The sequence below is a fragment of the Astyanax mexicanus genome, chromosome 5, assembly GCF_023375975.1.
Source record: "Astyanax mexicanus isolate ESR-SI-001 chromosome 5, AstMex3_surface, whole genome shotgun sequence".
In the NCBI taxonomy this organism is placed as follows: Eukaryota; Metazoa; Chordata; class Actinopteri; order Characiformes; family Acestrorhamphidae; genus Astyanax; species Astyanax mexicanus.
In genome coordinates, this window is record NC_064412.1 from 28,053,281 (window position 1) to 28,074,598 (window position 21,318).

Genomic DNA, 21,318 nt, shown 5'->3' on the forward strand with positions numbered 1-21,318 from the left:
AATCTTTGCAACACAAAATTTACACATGTATTTAAAAAGTAAAGTGTGCAAGAAGTTTGGTCTGTACAGCTCTGGGCACCTTTTACTTCAACTCCATGTTACAACCCAGTCATTTTTGGATTACATGTAAATTACCCATAGATAGAAGAAAAGTAGGAGTAGGAGTCTTCCCCACTCTTATAGGTGTAGAGAGGTGTTGGGATAGGGCAGTCAGGAAACCGAACCTCAGTCCGTTACACCAAATTAAACACTTTTTTACATTTTGCAGCATATGTTCCACAAACTATGTAAAAACCAGACAACACAAAGAATTAAAACAAAAGGCCTCCTTCTCTGTGTTAATCTCTCTTGTGCACTGTTTGACATTTAATGTCCTGTACGTTCATGCATTTTGCAGAAAAGTTTTGGAAAGAGGCTGAAGGCTGACTATTTCCTACATGTCCTACATGTAGTTTCTACACACTGACCTTTTCCTGCGTTGATATATGCAAGAGTAAATCCAATCATTTAAATTAAAGAAAGCATTCCCACAACAAATATCCATAAAATTAGTTGTAGCTATTAAAAATGAGTAAGTACTGAATTAAAATAAAATAAATTTAAGAAATAAATAAATAAATAAATAAATAAATAAATCAAACACACCAGCACCCAGTTTGTCACCATTTTGTTGTTTATTTGGCCACCAGTTATCTTTTCCACATCGATCTGAAAATGTGATGGAATGCTTCGTTCTCTGAACAACTTCTCACCTTTCTCTCAAATACAGCTTTTAATAAAAAAACAAAACAAAACCTCTTACAGAAGTCTTTCCATGTACAAACCCCCATTCCCTTCCCCCATTTACATCACCCCGATATCCACCCTTCTAGAAAAGTAATAACAGCTGGGGTGAAGAAAAAAAAAAAAAAAAAAATAGAATTAATTCACAACCCTGTCCCTGGACACGTGTAAGACCAAACGAAAACAAAACGCTGACCAGGTTAGCATGAGCTGCATTATTTTCTCCCTCCCAGACATACTGACCACACAGACAGAACCGCCTCGGTGCAAACCGGACCACCGTAAGAATGAAACAAAACAAAAGGGGATGATGGGCAGAAAAACTTCTCCTGAACATTAATGGAATTGTGGTTTCAGTAACTGATATGAAATCTCTGCTGGCGTCACAAAAGAACAAGAAGTGCTACAGAACTTTATTTGATATCCTCTGAGACTGAGAGGGCCACATGCCCTTACACAAAAACCCACTCAAATAAAAACTGGAAAAATAGAATTAAATAAAACAGCTTTAACACCTTTAAAAAACAATTCAGTAGCCACATATTAAAGGAATGGTCCAGTCCGTAACGCTAACGTCACCAAGGATGAATAAAATCCAGTAGTCGCTAAGGCCTACAAAAACCATGACTACATCAGCAGCTACAGGATTTCTGCCACCTTCAATCAAGTCAGCATGCATGGATGAGCTGTTCCTTTAACAGTTTGAGGGGAAAAACAGAGAAAAGAAGCACATTAGGACTGTAATAGGGAAAAAATGCAAAGCGGAACAAAAAAGGGAAATTCTCAGCTTGGTCTCAGCTACATCTGCATTTGTATCGCAATGGCCCGCTCTACACAGAATGTATTGACTTGAGCAACCTCCTATTGGGTGTATGGCCCCCAGGGCCCTGAGAAATCAGTCCATTCCAGCCACTGTACACTTGTCCACTCACTCAGGGAGAGAGTTTGTGGAACAATAAACAACAAAAAACTGGCCTTCCCCCCTCACTCTGTACCCTGCGATATTAAATTAAACAAATTAAACAGTGAAGCAATACTGATCTCTTGGATCATTACAGAGGTGATGAACCGGCGCAGAAGTCAACTAGGACCCCTCAAACCTCAGCGCTAACACACATCAGGGGTAACACCAGGGGAAACTTTCCAAAAATGACCCAAATGTGTATTCAATTTTCTTTTCTTTGAGGTCCAGGGGTAAGAGTCCAGGCTTGAGACCAGTCAAGTTGCTGTGGCGGTTGGATAGAAGGGCAGATGCCCTAGCAGCTGTGGGGGTTTACTGGGAGAAGCTTGAGGTTTCCTGGGACAGGGAAGGGGTTTTAGAGTGGAAGTGGTGGTGGTGGTGAAGGGGTTTTGTCTCTCCTCGTGTCCTCCTCTATCTCTCGCTGTCCTCCGCCTTTATAACTCATCATGCCCTTCATCATCATGACCTTCATCTGAATCATCCTCCACATCATCCAGGTCCAGATCCTACAATAGGAGGAAAAAAGGGAGGTAATATGTATATTACAATCATAGAAAATAAGTTGTGAAGTTGTAGTGTTTTAGAAGTTTATTAAAATACATTATTTTACATGTTACATGTGAACACTTCCATTGATCTGTTGACCAGTGCATTCTTATGCAATGTAAACAACTTGTATATTTAGGAAAGTCAGTAAATGTTATGCAAGTATCAGGGTGTGATGTTGGTCAGCATCAACATTTTCATTGGGGCTGTGTATTGGCAGGAACCTGGGGTTATGATTCAATATACTGAGATATTGTGATCCTACAAGCAGGGTGTTCTTTGCAATTGTTTAATTTAAAGTTTTAGATAAATTAAATCACAGCATAAAGAAAGTGGCTCCGACAGTTTACCTTTTTTCCCCTCCCAGTTAATTGATATCAATTAGGGCTGGGCGATATGTCGAGTTTAGGAGTTATCAATATTTTCATATGAGATACAAGATGATACAATATTTAAATCGATATGAATTATACTGTGCATTAATTAGCTCAGACAGTTCACCTTCCCTTCTCAGTTTGTTGATACCGATTAGGGCTGGACGATACATATTGAAGTATCGATATATTGGTCATACAATATACGATAAGAATATTGTTTATATCAAAACAGACCAATTAGCTGACAGTTGTCTTTTTCTCCTCAGAGTTTGTTGATCGACATTGCCGACAGATCTTTCTAGAATATCTCATGTTCATCTACAGCTAAATTTAAACAAAATTGCCTTTGAACATGTGCCTTTTTATTATTACGTTAATGGAAGAAAAAAAATTGAGATATATCATATCGCCCATCACCTTTCAGCTAAAACAAATAGAGATTAGTTTTGACCCATATCGCCCAGCCCTAGAGAACAACACATTGTCTAGTGGTAGGGGTTTAAACACAACACAAATAACGTCTAATATTTACATGTAAACTAATTAATTAAAAATCAATACTGGGTTCGACTCCTTTTCAACAAACAAAAGCAACAATACATGGCAACCAATAAACACATGACCATAACTGGAACCCATTTATGAAACTGCTCCAAAAAGACCCTCTTTAGAAATGTACATTTTTAAGAGCTCTAATAACGCTCAAAATTAAGAACAAAGAATGTAAATAAAATGTATAGGGAATGAAATGGGCACCCTGACATTAAGCACCATATAAGCCATCAGCCTCTGGCTCGTGTTGCCAAGGCCTTTTGTCTTCATCACGCAAACTAGCTGGTGTTGAAGGAACTGATGCTGAACTGCTGTCAGTAACTGTGGGCAGTTAGAACTCATCCCTGTGGTGGGGCAGAGGGTAAACAGCTCCAACAGCTGTGCTAGGCATTAGTGACCGCGGTAAAGCACTGGAATTAGACTTCCTAGAATCGGAACCAGGGGATTGGGATGGGCTTTCTAAGTTTTGGACCTTGTCCAGTCTGGACACTAGACGCGATGCCCAAAGAATTAGAGGAGAGGCATCGCACAATGCTCATTTCTTTTGTACATCAAGGCTTGACCCATTGGAAAAGATTTTTGTAAAAATGTGTTGAATCCGTCAGTAATAGCTGCTGCAGGAACAGGAGACAATCAAACCAACACTGGGGTTTGACTGACTGACAGTGATCTAGCTCAAGTTTAAGTGCAAGCATTTTAATTAATGATGTTAGCGCTCCTAGTTAGCATTCTCGTTTATTTTAAATCTACAACCTGCGAGCTACAAGACGAGTCAGATGCAAGAAGCAGGTGCTCTGGACTTGCATCAGAGCTTGTAAACGAAGCCTCATTGGGGAAACCAGATGCCTTGACTTGGGGTCATGATAATAAACATCAGTTAACCCTTCATCAGTCCCATGACTTACCTGGCGCTCAGGAAGCCATAAAAGAAAAATATCCAAAATCCTTTATGCTGAGTAATACTGACACTAGCCCTAAACTGGAATGCATGAAAGTATTAAATTGTTGCAAACAATAAAAAAAGGGAGACAGTTTGAAGGTGCAACCAGAACACCTTTGAGATCAGAGGCTGGTGTAAAAGGCATGTGCAGGGACGATAAACTGTAAGAATTAAGTTCTAGATCACTGCACCAACTGCACATGTAAACAACTGTGTATGGCTTTGTTTACAGTTACCAAAATAAAACTCAAATGGTTGAGTCGTATAGAGCCTATAGAAAGTTAAGTAAACACTAAGCTACACCAGTTGTAGCTAATATAAAATTTAAAAGCCAAAAGTGAGCTGTTAAGATGCTTTAACAAGCACCAAATAACAAAAGGTACTCCAATGAAAAGTCAATCAGAAATCAGCAAGAGTCATTGGCACTTAAAGCCCAATTTATACTCCATGCCATAGCTCATGCAGTGCGGTTATAAGCATTTTAAACAGCAAAGGCGGGAATGTGTGGTCCAACAGGCCATGCGTTACCGTCCAATCACAGATGTCTGTTCGCGACGCATAGTTACATTTCCAAGGAGGTGTGCTTCGAGCTAAAGCGCAAGTTATGCGGCAAATATAACTACAGTTGTCTAGCAGCACTAGAGACGCTGAAAACGATCATTAATTGTAATATCTCATGATTAATGGACCCAGTGTATTTGTATTTTTAGCCATACACAAGTTAATAGTGAAAATAAGACAAACTATAACTTCTGCTTCACATTTAAAATAAGGTTCCTGGAACTGTAAAGACCATTCATTTTTCTAGTGTTGTCCAATGAACAGGTAAGAGTTACCCTGGTTATTACACTCACACCTACCTCCTCATCCTCATCCTCTCCTGCTGGTGCTCCTCCTTCCTTTCCACCACTCTCCAAAAACTTTGTAAAGCCGTCCAACGTCCTCTCCCCACTGTAGTCAATTATCTAAACACAAAAAAAAGAAGAGAAAGCACATTAAAAATATGTTAGTGATCAACAAGTAGCATATATTTTACATTAAAACTTTGACATTTAACCAGGTTCCACCACTGTAAAATAAGGAGACACCTTCACATACACTAAATCTATGACTCCCAGAGGAGTGTTTATGATGTTGGCTGGGAAAAACTTGGTGCCTTGGCAATGCCAGGCTTCAGGAACCTCTGGGATTTGAGCAGCAACTCAATACAGACACTTAATACAGATGTCAAGCATGGGTTAGCTGACATGAGCCAACAATTCTGTAGACAACATCCTCTCAATAGTCACGCACACAGATACAGGCATAGCTAGCCTCGACCAGGGATCCCTCTGGGCGAATTTAGGCATTGCAGGTAAACAGGCTTAGTATGGCTTGCAAAGAATTGTTTACTGAAACGAAATCCAGACATTGGGCATTTTGAAATTGGTAATGGTCGTAATAAACTAATACGAACTACAAGTCAATACCAACTCACAGTAAACCAAAGACTGAAAGTAGACCACCTTTTAGTAACTATATGAGACTAATTAGTGAGTGTGAGAAGTCTTGATTTAGAAATGTGGATATTAAAGTGATGCCCAAAAATACAGCCTATGTCTGCTGCCAAGAGCTATTATCACTTCTGTCCATTTATAGCAGAAGAGATAGTTTGACTTATTGAATCTTGGGTTTTCCCTGGATATTCTGGATATGCATGTTACACAGCAATGGGCATCTCTTCACTCCTAGGAAAGTTACAAAAGGTCTATTTGGCCTAAACACTGAAAACAGCATTGATAAAATCACAGTTGCCCTAGTAGTTTGTGTTCGGATCATAATATTGTGATACATATCATTAAGGTATTGACAACATATGGCACTAATAGAAAAATCAGGAAAGTACAATGTTACAGTTTTGGTAAGCGAAGCATTCTTTTGTGACCGCTTCAGATTAAAATGAGTTGCAGTAGCTTTAGGTAGCAACCTAGCAGAAGCTAAAATCCTCCAGATATTACTAAGGACAGCAGCAAAGGAAGGTCATTAGCTTGGCTTGGCATCAAGCTGCCCTGCAGAGTATCGCAGGTCTGACTGGGGGCGGTTTGGACCGGATCTCCTTGGCACACAGGAGGGCAGATAAGAATTACAAGGCCAGCCGTGTCTCCCTCTCATCCACACGTGCTGCCAATTCTGTAAACAATTCGATTCTAAATCAGGCAGTCAATAAACTGTAGACGGGGAGTTTGAGTGGGTTTCCATCACCCCCACTTCCAAAAATAAACACCACCACGAACACCTCTTCTTAAAGGTGCAAAGCCATGAGAGGGAAAGTGATCTGGGCTTCTGAGACGGGGGTGTGGCATGTCTTGGTACCAGAGTACTAGTCTCCAGGAGAAAGACTGCAACTGGCCTATATTGCTGGAAGCAGGCTGCAAAAATGCACTTTTCAGTGAAAAAGCAAATTCCTACTTTACCTCATTCATCAAAGTGCTGTCAGTTAAAGCATGTTTGGTGGTCTGAAGTTTAGCTTCTTCCTTTAGTTTCACACCACAGCTACAGTGCTAATGTTGCTTAAAATTTGTGGAAACTTTTATAGTCATTTAAAAGGCAGACATTCAGCCTGTTTAACGAGTCAGAATCCTGAGAATTGTACAGATATACATTTGCTAGAACCACATTTAAATCTAGGTCAGTGTGTAGTATAGTACTGGAATTTTTATCACTGTAGGAGTAGATTAAGTATAATACTCCAGAAAGAGGCAAATAAATCCTCTTTCATCAAACTACTCCTTTAAAACCAATAACCACAGACTTATTTTTTGCTCCTAGCAGATTCAAGTCAGGTTGTGGCGCCCCAAGATTGAGCAACGTGTCAGACATGCTAAAAATCGAGCTGACCAACGCATGTTGCTGCAGTGCGAGGCAATGATACACACATGCTTGGGGAGCACAATTATCAGCAACCTTAGCCTTTTTATCTTGGCCCTAAACTAATCATGTGGCATGCCTTCTCCATTTCAAGCATGCATAGGTTATTTTCTTATTTGGATTAATATTCAATATCATATGTCATGCATTTTGATCATGATGAGCCAAATTTTATCTGATGTATGTGAAAGCAGACCTGAATCCAAATCCATGCTCTACTTAAAAACACAAGTAAGCAAGTTGCAGGCTACAAACTAAAGAACTACACTGACTAAGCAACTTGACAGTCATGCAAAACTCTTTGGTGGTGTTGATGAACCTAGAATAGTTTTATTTGTAGAAGATCTGTAATTGAAATGACTATGAACAAGATGATTAAAAAGTGTGAAGTTGAAAACCATTAAAAACTTTCATTTAAAACTCAGTAATAATTTAGTCATTAAGTGCAGACAGAGGCTTTGATTTCTTTATCGAAATATAAATCTTGTTGCCTCTACGACTCTTTCTCGGGCAAACATAAGCAACACTACTTTTAGTCCTGGAATATGCTGATGTAGTTTATAAACAAGCATCAGCCAGCATCCTCAAACAACTGGATTCAGGCCATCGTTCTGCTCTAAAGTTAATTACTGGTGACATAGTCCCATCCATCATCTTCACTAATTAGCTAGAATTCACGACAGAATCATTACAACTTACCAAGCTGGCATCTCAAAATCATTTTTAAAATATTTCTGAACTTCAGCCCTTTATTTTATTTTTTATTGTTAGCAGCTGAATGTGATTAAATGCCTGATTTTAATTTCATTTTAAAAGTTGTCAATGCTCGGCCACATTAAAAATGAGGGTTACACTCAAGTTACCAGAGTGAAAATAAAGATTGATTGAAATGAATTTAAACTAGTATGAATCTAATGTGCAGGTTTTACATCGTGATCTCTTGATTTTATTGCAATCTAGCATAATTCTGCCATCCAATAGTAACAGTTTTTGTGAACCCAGTATGACTCTGGAGAATGTCTTCTGGAGAAGAATGATTTACTCTAGGTAAAGCTGTCAGCCAGTGTCCTAAATTAACTGCACCAGCTACTACCTCATTTTGTAAAACTAAACCACATCCTATAACCTTTAGATAACTAACTGATTGATGAAGAGGGTCTCACCTTGTGCTCCTCCCCAGCAGGGAAGAATTTTAGTGTTGGGAAGCTGTGGACTTTAACAGCCTCGATCTCGTTGGCTGTGGAGTCCATCTTGGCTATCACAACGTCTTTGCTGTCCTTATACTTCTCTCCCAGCTGATCCCAGATAGGAGCCAGCTGTTTACAGTGACCGCACCAGGGGGCATCTGAAAGAAAAGGTGGCATAATCGAAAGAGGATTTTTTTGCATTTCTGATACAACTGTGTGTACACTGCTCCACACCAAAACATATTTGCTAACTAAGATGTTGAAATTATTCAAATAATTAAACAGTAACTATTTATGGGAGTGTAAGGAAATCTGAATATGGGTCTTTGCTTTGTCTGGGTTAAGTTAAATCTCTCTCTCTCTCTTTGTTCAAGAGTGTGCAGCTTCAGAAGCTCAGGGCAAACTCACTAAGGGGGTAACATCCCCAGGCAGTTGGAGAATGACACTTTACTGCTGTATTCTAAACCCAGTACAGTGGAAAGTATGAGGGAACTGGTCTCTGGTCCATCATCAGATGGAACAAATCACTGACCGAGTGTCTATTGAGTGTGTGGCACCAACAGCTGAGCAAATCCACATACAGCTCCAGCCAAGGCCAAATGTACTGGACAGCATAAAAAGCCCTGAGCACGTGCTGCCTGTTAGCATCTCTGCAAATCCCCTCCTCCACAGGGAAATTCCCACTCATAGAGGAGTGGACATTTTTAGAGGAAAGTGCAAGATAACCAGATCCCCCAGCTGCTGGAAACATGTAAAAATAGTCTTGCCAACTCAAACTTAAAACAAAACCTCTATACAACAATGATGTGCTTTTAAACAGGAAACTTATTTTTATAAATAGGTTTTATGAGTATACGTCGTCATAATGCATGTTTGCATGCATGCATTATTAATAAATAAGTTCACTGGGAAAAACAGGAAAAATCCTGGAATCTTACAATCTACAGAATATACAATTTGCTTGCACTGTAATGATACACTTAAATCCATAAACTTATGCTTAAATAACAAAAAAAAAAGTTTCTCAATTCAATATTCGGAGCACAATTTGCATAGAGACAAATGAACACCGTATCCATGCTGTTGCAAGTTACTGAAAGCGTTCTTACTGAACTTGTTCTGACAAAGCAGCCAATTAAAGCATGATTCATTTAGACTGTGTAAGAATGCATCAAATTTGCAATTTCAAATGTCACTTACAGAACTCAACAAAGACATTCTTGGTGGGGTCAAAGACAACTTCCTCAAAGTTCTTGCCCACCAGGGTCTTGACTGGGGTTTTGTCCCAATCTTCAGGAATGTCCTGGCTCATAAGATGAGGCTGTGGACAAATGGAAAATAGAATTAAACAAATGTATTTATTTTATTAAAGCTCTATACAAGCTTACAGTGCAGCACTCTCCACAACAAAGCCAGGCTAGCCTGACGTTCCTATAAGCACATTTTTACTGAAGAGATTGCTTCAAAATATATACATTCAATCTCTTAATACTTTTATATGGTACAGTTTCCTAGTTAGCACATCATTTTAGCCTAGAGCATTAACCCTTTTACAGCAGGAAAGCAAACTACCGAACTTTACACATTTTAAGTCAAATTATGCACAATTAGAGACACTTTGGATTTTGTAAAAGGAAGTGTTCTAAGTCTCCATCATTGCTATGGTGTAAAGTGTACACACCTTAAGTTTGCCCTCTGTAAAAGCTGTGCAGAAGGTAATGATGTTTTCTGCTGTGATCTCTGACGCCTCTGGCTTGTATTTGGTCATTTCGTCTTCCAGGGTGATGAGTCTCAGGGCGGGGCACTCCTCTTTCTTCAGCCCGAAGAATTCCAGGATGCGCTGGTTATCATCCACATCGCTGTCGATGAAGATGAAGAGGATCTACGGAACAATCATAAGAAAATTAATAACTGAGTGGGTGGTGTTACTTCCAAGTGGGTCATTGTTTATAAGCTGCATAAAACTCTTATTGATGCATAAAACTCATTGATTATAGTTGCATAAAAAAGTTGCCTCTCTATAATGGAAATCCATTACAGTTTACTCCTCACTCACCTTGCCTTTGAAGCCTTCAGCTGCTTTTCTGAAGTTGTCCATCTTGTCCTGGAAGTCTTTGCTTGCTTTGGGCACAAACAGCAAAATGTGTGACTTGATCTCACCTCCGAAGATTTTGGGGGCCGTCTGAGGAGAGGAAATTAAAATAAACACATTTTTAGAATACATTTCTTTAGCCCACATGCTGAATGATTGACAGACTAACTAGCATTATACATAAAATCAGGAGTGAAAAGGCACAAAACCGTACTAGTGATAATGTTGGTAGTTTATGACAATCTAACTAACATCGAAAAAGTGTGGGTACTAGATCACAACCCAACTGCAAAGAGCAGAAACCATACTATAGGTAGAGTATAGACAATCGTTGGAAACTAAACTACATTTAAAGTATGGACACTGTATTAATATTAATCAGTTAAGCGTGGAACCTGTACTATAGCATACATATGGTTAATACTAAAAATGCACATTTAGGTGAAGCTCGTGTATGCTCTCAAATGTATTAGTAATGGGGACTTTTTTTTATTAAACCCATGTCCAATAAAAATCGACTACCTATTTTTTTATCATCTACTTGTGAAAGTGTTGCTGAAATACAATACCTGCTCAGTGAACTCAATGACCAGGGGCAGCTGGTTGGCCTTGATGAAGCTCAGGAGGCCCTCTTTGCTGAGTTCTCCATCAAAAGTGTTACGGCCCTCGTCAAACTAAACAAACACAGAAGGGCTGTATTAGCTTTAAATATACGCAGCAGTTTGCCGCAGCAGGACTTATCCACAGCCTTGCAGTTCCATAAAACTTTTTATAGCATTACCAACACTTAACACACTTAAAGCTGTACGGTAAGTTATGATAAGCCTACCTGGTAGGCTATATTTAATCTAATTAAGTGTTAAGAACAGCAGAAAACATCTGTCAACAGGAATAGTGTGTGCATGTCTGTCAGTAGACAGCAGGAGAAAACAATACAACACTGCAATAATGAAAAAGAGGCAGCTAAGAGTGAGCGAGAAAGGGAAAGAAAAAAAAAGTGCAGGAGAGAGAGAGAGATAGAGAGAGAGAGCGAGAAAGACATATCAGGTGTCTAAACAAATGCACTGCAGCCAGGGATGGGATTAGCATTACTTGGTGACCAGTGAGTGACAAACCACAAAGAGGTTAAACAGGTGGGGGTGTGGGGGGCCTTAGCATAATACATGGTGACTGACAACATCTGGGGGTGGGAAAAGTAGGAGGGCTAATTTAAAAAAAAAAAAAAAAAAAAAAAGAAAGAAAAGAAGAAGAAGAAAGAAAAGGAGAAGATTGAAATTGATACTGGAAAAAAATATTGAATGAAAAAAGAAAGCAGATAAGAAAAAAAACAAACAGAAAGAACAAAAGAAGTAAAAGAGGAAGAATTACAGAAAAAAGGTGAGGGAACAAAAAGAGAAAGATGATTAAGGAAGGATAAAAAGAAAGAGGAAGTGAAAAGTGATGAGAGTAAAAACTAACCATGTATGAAGTAAAGGAGAAAAAAGAAGAAGGAAAGAAAGGAGAGTGAGGTATAATGTATAGAATATAGATTAATGGAGAGAACATAAAAAGAAAAGAAGAAAGAAATATGACTGAGTAAGAAATGGGAGTGTGTGCATGAGATCTGCAGTTGTTGTAAGGAGTGTTAACGCAATGGGAATCTTATCAGTGGTCCTTTGGGGTAGGGGTACAAAACCACTGCTAATCTTAGTCTCTCACACTCACATATACATAAGATCCCATATTAAACCTTACTGATATTCTCAAGCAGAACATTATTATAATTTGTTCCAAAAGAACCATCCAGATATGAAAGTAACTTAAAACAAAGGGTCACATTCGTATTTCCAAACCACTTTGAAACATCTGAAATCAGAATAAAGCTAAATTAAAAGAATGAGTCACTAGTAAATGTGAATACAGCACAGGTGAAAAGGTGACTTTTCTTCATCTATGATTAAGAGCTATAGAGAATTATCCTGCTCTATAAGCTTTAAAATTGGTCAGTTCTTCCCCAAATCCTTTTTAATTGAGCTCCACAGAAAATGATTGATGAACTTACATTAACTTGCATCTGCATAAATATTTAAGCTCAAAGTCAAGAAAGTGTCAGGGTTTCTCAGCCTGCTTGCAGTATGTGCTTGTGTAATTAAAGTCAGCCTCTAATATGAACCCGCTTTGCATCATCTCAGCAGGGGTCACTTGACCCAGATAATCTCAGAGCTAAAAGGTCATCACTTACATAACAGTGACACTCCTTCACAGGCTCTGACCAAAGGACCTTATTACAGCTAGAAACTCAGCCTGAAACACTGCTGTATTGTAGAAGAGATTTTTGCAACGTTTTCTCATTTGATACACAAGAACCTGCTTAAAAGTACTGGTTCATTAGACACACAGTTTTAAGAACAGTTTCTAATATAATTTGAGTTTGGCACTGTTAAAGTCAATATAAGCAGCTAATTTAAAGCAGGAATTATGTTATGTTCAGGTCCCATTGGGTCCAAGGACTTAAGGAATCTTATTGGTAGAGAGGCACCAGCGGCTGGGCAACATAAAACTGTGGCTGTGATAATTTTCCAATCCAAACCAACAAACTTTTGGATTGTTGACAGATGTGTAATTATTGGTCATGTCTTACATGTTTCAATGCACATTTTCACACACTGGGAGGGGAGGAGGAGGATGATTATATATCTGCTAATGGCAAAATGGTTATGAATGGTAAAAATTGCATAAAAAAAAGTAAAAAAGTGTCTGAAACCAGCTGGATCAGCATTACAAAAAATACCATTTGATTTCATTAGAAAAAAGTGCATTTAAAGTTACACACAGTACATTGACACAGGAGATCCAACGGCTTTTTAGTTATACAAGCATTTCTAAAATGAAGAAACTGGGTCATAAACTCAACTGGATCATCTTTCCAATCTTGTGTAAAGCTCCAAATTAGGCTGGGCAACCTGATGATTCTTGTTATTATCATGATAAATTACATCACACCCCTCAAACAACTCCACCCCACCCCAATTAAAAATACAGGCGTCACTCCAAGCAACAAGAAACCCTGATGAGGGAACTGTAATCCACCCGTCTGTCATGACGAATATAAAACTGATATTTTTACGTAACAGCATGATGGTCGATTTTTACGTAATAGCACCTTAAAGGTCAAAAATCAAACCCAAAAGGTAGGACTGGCACAATTATGAGTCATTATATCTTGATCTTGTAAAACATATGGGCATAACCTCCAAGTTTTGCTAAATGTATGTGTGCGTGTGTATAATATTTTTTAGTTGCAATGCCAGAATCTTGTTAATAAAATAACACATTTATTACATATCAAGACAATAAATTGCCTATAAAAAAGGTATTAAAATGAAAATTTCAAATCATTTATAAGACAGTATACACAGAGGGCATCAGTAGCAGACTGGATGTTACCGGTGTGTTCTGGTGACCGCTGGGTTGGGGGCTAATTTAAGCATGGTGTAGGAGGAGTTTGGCTAGACAGACTTGTATGAAGGGCAGTCTGGGTCAGGTTACCTGGCTACGGTGGAGACGTGACGGCAGTGAGGAAAAGGAAAGGGTTCAGCAAATTTTACATACACAACATAATGTAATCTAACGGGGGGTGGGGGGGGGGGTTATCTCTCAGGCACACACTGTCTGTGCAGGTGGTGGTAGTAGTAGTGGTGGTGGTCTAACAAACATCTGTCTAGTTTAATGCCCTAATTTTTTTTTGGAAAGTGAGCAAGTCCTTATTGGACAGTATTAACCATTGGCATGACAAGCCTGTACATACTTAAACAAAATAAATTAAATCATTAATTTAATAGATTTTAAATTATAATTTAAAATGACAAAAAATGTGATAGTGATTTAACTGAATTCCAAACAATATATTACGCTGCATGCAAAAACCTTTTATCTTAACACATACTTTACAGAAGTAGCAAAAAGCCTTAATCTTAAAAAGAAGTTTTAAGAAGAAGTGATGCTAAAGATAACAGAGTACAACAAAATACCTTTTTAAAGAGCACAACGGAGTCTTCGGTGACCTCGAACTTGGAAAAAACAGCATCGTCAGAGCTGATGCCAAATGGAATGTCGTCGACAGCTTCTGCTGCTTTGATAAAGGCCTTGGCACCATCAGACTCAACGTCCTACAAGAAAAAGGGGAGGGGGATGGGAAGGAACAAAGCCAGCTTTAGTTCACCTCTGAGAAATGGTCAGCCCAGACACTGACAGAACACCTCAGTTCACAGACAGACCCACTGAGAACCTTCCAGGAACTGGAACAAAATATATTTATCTGTAGAACTTCTCAAGGTTACTTTAGAAATTGTGGCTGTGTTTAGATGTGACTCCTGGATTTGTAAAGTATACAGTGCTAATAAATAAACAGGCATTCAGGGAGGCGTTTAAGTGATTAGAAACCAAAATAGAAGTAACAAAACATTGTAAATTAAGCATAAGTAAGTACTCATGAAAAGATAAAGTAGTTTCAGATCTATTTTACACTTATCACTTTTTTTTTAGAAGCAACCTCACGCAGACAATACACTAAGCTAAATACAGATCAATATGAAAATTACACAAATACGTAAATTAATACATACATTCTAAAGAACATGACAGCAGTGTCCTCTCAGTATTAATGTTGCCTTTATGCTACATAATCAGAGTATTAAGTCCTCAAATTCATACTTAAATTTAATCAGTGATGTATTTGTTCACATGGTAATGAATGTGATTTTCATATTCCCCCTCACAGAGCCAGTAAAAAAACATTGATGTGACTTTTGTTAAATTAAACTGGCACTTGATCATAGTTCACAATAGGACAATCTGTATTCAAAGTAAAATGATACAATTAAACATGTGGCATTGAAATATTCATTATTAAAAGTTAAGAAGGAAACACTAGTTCATTCAGAACCTCTAACTGATGTAATCTTGAACTCCAGATTATGTAATCTTGTGGTCTTGATTTGAAGTCATATCGCCTCCCAGCATTAGCATTAGGTCATAATTCTCAAACTGCTCAAACGCAACAGGAAGAAAACATCTTAGCATAAATTTCAGCAGTGAACATGTGCTGTTTCTGCATATATCTGTTAAAGAACCTGATCTGATTTCATCCAATGGTCCTCATCCAGCAATTCCTGGTGACACAGCCTTTACCAACACCATTACCACTGTTGTACACAAAGCTCACCTTGAAGAAACCGATGACTGCGACCTCATTGTCTGCAATGAGAGACTCGGCCTGAGTGACCTCTGTGAGAGCAGCGGCTGCTGGTCCTGTCCTCTTCTTCAGCCAGTTCACGATGTCATCAGCCTGCCTTCCAGCTGCACACACACAGACGAGACAGAAAAAAGGGGTCACATGACTGTACGGTGACTAGCACAGTTACAAAGAGAAAGAGTATGACTGGCACTGAGCAAACAGTCCAACAGTCAGGACAGTAAATAAATATAAAATGTAGAACATTTCTGACGACACAGCAGCTTCCAATCTTGGTTAACCTCCTAACTGAAATGGGTTAGGAACAGAACTTGAAAGCCATATAATAGAAAACATTAAAATGTTCTAGATTTTATTACATAAAAAAAGCAAAAAAAAAAAAAAACTACAAATAAAATGAAAACCTATGAAAAACAGCATTTGCACTTAGGAAAAGCTCATTTAATCTTTAAAAAAAACAATATCCTATATTTTTCATGTATTTTGATCTCTCTTTATGATGTTACCACTGAAGAGTGGGAGTTGACCTGTTCTTTTCTCTCTGTTCTTTTTTTGCCATCCACTGATTATCTTTCACACAGGAAAGTGTAGCTCTTAAAACATCTGGTATAAGATTGAATAAGGTGAATTTCTCTAATCTTGGTCTTGGACTTCCAGATGTTCACCCTGCTTCCAGAAGCCCATACAGGTTTCTAGAGCTTCCAAAGTGTTGGGGGTGGATTTGTCTGGACCCAGCTGACCCTGGCAGCTCCGGTTTCCAGCTCCACACAGCTGAGGGAAAAGCCTCTTGCTCCGCCCCCGCTGGAGGAGCAGACCGCAGGCAACGTGAGGATCTGCACATCGTCGCTCAGCCGGCTGAAGGAATCTTGGGGGACGGAGGAAGGGCCACATGAAAACACACATGCAAACACACGTACAGAATGAGCTGCACGTTTCGGAGTCGTGGCAGTTATGCTGAAGCCATCAGGATGATCAGCCTGAGCTCAGTTACTCACAGTGCTTAGCTCACCATTAGCACGGCTTGAGCTTCCATTAGAGCCTGAGTCTGGATGAGAAGGTCCCTAAAGTAGAGGATGGCGTGCGACAGATCATTAAGATGCCATTCTGCGACCACTTTGAGCACTTTAATGAGGGCAGTTAGAGGACCGAGCTTTAACAGTTGGGTAAAATAATCTCAGTTCAATCAACAGAAAGCAAGTGAGGTTAATAAAGCACAGCTGCCACACAGACCAATTACTTAATCATCTATCTGGAACTATCATTAGAACGGTCAGGACTGCTAGACTCAACTCAATTTGTATATATAATAAATTTCACCTGTCTATATAAAGCCATATGTAGATGCTGTATTTGGACTTCAACTGTTGCAAATACATTTATGGCCTGTGATGAAATTAAGAATTACCAGCCTGCAGTTACAAGTCAGACGTTTTGCCTTAAATGCCTTAAAAATGTGACAGATCTGATTTTTCAGGGCTGATGCTCAATCTGATCTTTTCTAATCAGATTTAAGCCACTTATACATGGTCTTCAACTAAATATGTATCCAATTTGTGGGCATGTAATGTGTATTTGAATGGATTTCATGCACCATCTTGCCTACATGCATATGCTTATTGCTGCAGTCTTCAGCCAGCATGTATCGTTTCAGAGACAAATTTCTTCTCATTACTGACAGGTAGAGGTCACTGTAATGATATATGACTAAACCACCAAGACAGCCAAATCTGATTTGAACTAAACATAAATAGAAATTTTAATTTATTAGGCTTGTAATGTGAACGCAGCCTAAGATTTCTTGCAGTCCACTCTTGAGCGAAACCTGCTGGGAAAGATTTCTACTACAGTTCAAATGCTCTAAAGCAAGACTGATTGATTTCTGCTGTATATTTAATGATTCTTATGAAGGTGATTTCATAAATTGACACTACTCTTAAAAACAATCACTTTTGCACCTATATCTTAAAAAAAATAAATAAATAAATAAATAAAGTGTATTTGAAAATTACTTTATTTTTTATTTATATTACACCCTTTTCTCTGGATGTCTGTTTGGTCAAGTTTACTTCTACAATTAAAGCTGCAACTGTCACTGCCTGCATTACTAACATAACTGATAGACTAATGGCTCTAATTACATTTGCGTTAGTTAAGCCACATCCCCAACTACTAAACTCACCTGAGTACTCTTTGGGGGAGGACTTCTCTCCTCCCTTGAAGAATTTGATGGTGGGATATCCGCGCACGCCAAACTCCTGTGCAAGGTCTGCCTCTTCGGTGGCATCCACTTTGCCCAGGCGGATGTCTGAACCCTCTGCCTTGAGCATTCCTGCAGCTTTGGCATATTCTGGTGCCAGGGCCTTGCAGTGGCCGCACCATGGTGCATCTGGAACCATCAAGAACACCACATGTTAATATATTATGATAAAACACACCACGTATACACATTGTTAATTGTTTTATAGTGTGTGTGTATGTGTTACAGCAGACTAGAGCTGTTTCTAAACACAGATAGCAAAACCAAAAAAATCTTTCAGGTGCAATTAAAAGCTAGCACTCATTAAAGACTGCTGCACTAATTAATTTGACACGCAGGTATTCAAGTGTAGCATTGTGAGCATTGTGCATCAAGAATGTTTCCTGAGCAAACGTGTGGAAGTTACTTTGGCTAAAAGCATTCGTTATATGTCTGAGAGGTAGAAACATATTTTGTTAACATAAAGGTGTTTTTAAAACTAATTAAATGCAGAGTGACTTTCAAGTCTGAATGAAATTTATTTAATATTAACTTTTAACCTTTGGTTAAAGTTTATCCAGATAAGATCAATGTGTGAAGAGTGCAAACATGCCTCCTGCATTTTCCATTCATGTTCATGAGCTCTGGTTGCTCTTCTGAGGTTTTATACATTTGAGTGTGGTTCCTCCTAGTGGTTCTTTTCATATGCTTTTGACACTTTGCTCCACTCAAGAGGTTCTTATTGCCATTATCTTTACATAAACTTTGTCCATGTTCTGTTACAGGTTCTCCCTTTGACCTACTTGTGCGAAGCATTTCTGGACAAATGAAACTGAACATTTGGGAGCACATGATTTCATTTTCATTTCATCACCTGAACTTATTAGTCATGAATTAGACATGTATTAGTCATTGCTGCCCAAATCAACTCTGCTGTGCTGTAGGGCCAAAGTCCATAGCTCATGTCCACATCAGTCGCTCACAACTCTTCAAATGTTGCACGCAATTCCAGAACTTCCTGCCAAACTGTGCTCAAGGTTCTGCTGTACCTTTATATATGCTGAGCAATAATAAAGGGCTATTTCTTGGTGCTGACGTGCCTCATGAGTGAACCCATGCTGATGTACACGTCAACCTAACAAGAGAAAGGGGGCGGGACTGGGCGGAGCGCGTACCACGCCCATTTCGTTATCCACGCCCATCACACGCTGTGGAGCTCTGTGAGTGGGCAGCGCTTGGAAAACTTTTAGCTTGGATAACGCACCTCTATTGGAGAGGGCAAAATCCAAAATGGAGACTTAAAAGTAGTGATTCACAACTTTAGCAAGAACAATTAAATGTGCTGTTTTGTGCTGTGCTGTATGGCTCCTAAATGTTTAATGTTTTAGGACTAATTATATGCATATATATGTAGCAACAAAAACTACTTTGCTTTGACCTAAAGCTCGAAAAGAAACTCTACTGTGACCAAAACAGATATTTACATGATTAAGGCAGATAAAACTAACTTAAAAAATAAAAATATACAAACCATATTAGCACCGGAGGCTTAGTTTATATAGTCAGTTAACACTTAACTAAGTTAGTAGTTACTCTTCTTATCTGTGACAAAGTTTGCGTTAACTTTACTTTAATATGTAAAGTTTTTGAGATTAACAGGACCAGAAAAACACAAGCTATAAAATAGTTACACAACAAGTTATGATAATGTGGTGATATATATATATAAAAAAATGTGGAAAGCAAACCACAGCAACTTCTACTTAGGCAGCTCACTTTCCCTGAGCTTTAGGGTTAGCGTATGTTAACTACAGGAGCCCTGGTTGGCTAACGCTAGCTAGCTAGCACGTTGAGCTTGCTAAAATGACAACAAAATGACGTTTTACGACTCCAGGCAGGTTATAACAGATTTAAAAGGAGTTTAAAGGGTTTCTATTACAACAAAGTATTAGCTTACCGGTAACTAGTTTCAGCTTTTTTTATTGTTTTGCTAACGTTTAATGCTAGCTGTTACCTAGCGTATCTACCATGCTAACCGGCAAGCTAGCTAAATAACTAAGGATGGCTAACGCTAGCTAACTGGCCAAAAAAAAAAACTCAAATAAGCGCGTGTTGTGTAGTTTAATTTACGTAGTTTAAGTTTAAAGCCGTAGGCAACGTGAATACGTATATTACACGCTTTAAATATATGTTTAATACAGTGGTAAAGCTAGCTAAGCTACGCTCTGTTTACTTAAACAGAATACAAACATGACTTGTTCGAATTTTAAGTTCCACCTTAAATGGTCCAGCAGTTACAAACTAGCTCCGAGGCGCCAGTATGTAACTGCTGCACCATTTAAGGTGGAACTTTAAAATTCGATCACTTCATGAAACGAAATCCAGCAGATGACAGTATTTTCTGTGTATACATAAAATAAAGCTATTTATGCATCTAAGCGCTCTATTTTCCACAGTGCGTTCGAACGTTGATTAATTCAACACTGTGCACGAATGTATGCCCTCAGGCTGGCTTTAGGTAATGTGTCTTATTGTAGCTACAGAAATGCACGCCCCTGGTGTTACTTAGCTACTCCTAAACCAAGCGGAACAAACCGCTTACTCACTCGCTCAGAGCAACAGAAACTTTCATAGGTTAGCTAACCTAAAGTTAGGCTATGTTTTGCATACGTGCCAGTGCACAAAGCACAAATCCCAGCCCACATAAAGCTAGCTAAATAGAGTGCCCGAGGAGGGCAGGAGCACCAAGTGAGCGAGGGAGGGCTCCTTCCATGCAAAACATCCTCCAAGTGTACTTACAGAACTCGACGAGGATGTTGGGGTGCGCTTTGAGCGCCTCCTCGAAGTTGCTCTTGTTGAGCACCAGCACGTCCTCCTCCTCCGACAGCTCGGCGGTGGCGAACACCGCCAAGGCGCACAGCAGCACCAACTTCAGCATGACGCGGGGGACCCTGAAACACCCGGGGAGGAAAGAGCGAAAAGGCTGGTGAGTGAAGTGTGTTTGTCGGGAGGGTTTCTCTAACGTGGCAGTGCGCGCAGGAAGAGGAGTTTTGGGAGTGGGAGGCGCATTTATGTGCCCGATGCTGTTCGTGTTGAATTGTGAGTGGATCGCTGCGCGCCGGCACCTGGAAGTGAAAGGCGGGGAGAGGGGCGCGTCTCAAATCGCTCCCCTACGCTGAGAGACGTAGGGCACTGCTTAGAGCACCGGCCATGTTGTGGCGGTGTTTCAATTCACAGCGGTGGACAAAGAGCACCACACAGAGCACAAGAATGCACGGAGCTCACTACATTCCTATTATAACAGAGAGGAGGGCATTAGTAAATATAAAACTGACTTCAAAATTGGCTTATTTATGTCAAAAAGGACATAATGACAGTGTTCTTAAATATTGTCTTACTATGTTAAAATACAATCTGTTTATTTAAGTTTGAACTTTGGCCAACTTAGTCTGTTTAAATAGTAACTGGATATTAACATGTGACTTACAATGTCGAAATAATAGG

The 21,318-nt window shown here is 39.1% G+C and overlaps 1 protein-coding gene across 1 annotated transcript; it reads right to left on the bottom strand.

Annotated features, from left to right (window-relative positions):
* Positions 1-655: 655 nt before the first annotated feature.
* On the bottom strand, positions 656-20,899 carry p4hb (prolyl 4-hydroxylase, beta polypeptide). Its single transcript, XM_007234422.4, has 11 exons — positions 20,614-20,899; positions 17,758-17,964; positions 15,549-15,682; positions 14,356-14,493; positions 10,915-11,019; positions 10,310-10,435; positions 9,935-10,135; positions 9,454-9,574; positions 8,230-8,411; positions 5,020-5,124; positions 656-2,250 (listed from the first exon to the last, which is right to left on the bottom strand). The coding sequence occupies exons 1-11, from the start codon at positions 20,750-20,752 to the stop codon at positions 2,179-2,181; spliced, it is 1,530 nt and encodes a 509-aa protein (XP_007234484.1). The 5' UTR covers positions 20,753-20,899; the 3' UTR covers positions 656-2,178.
* Positions 20,900-21,318: the final 419 nt, after the last annotated feature.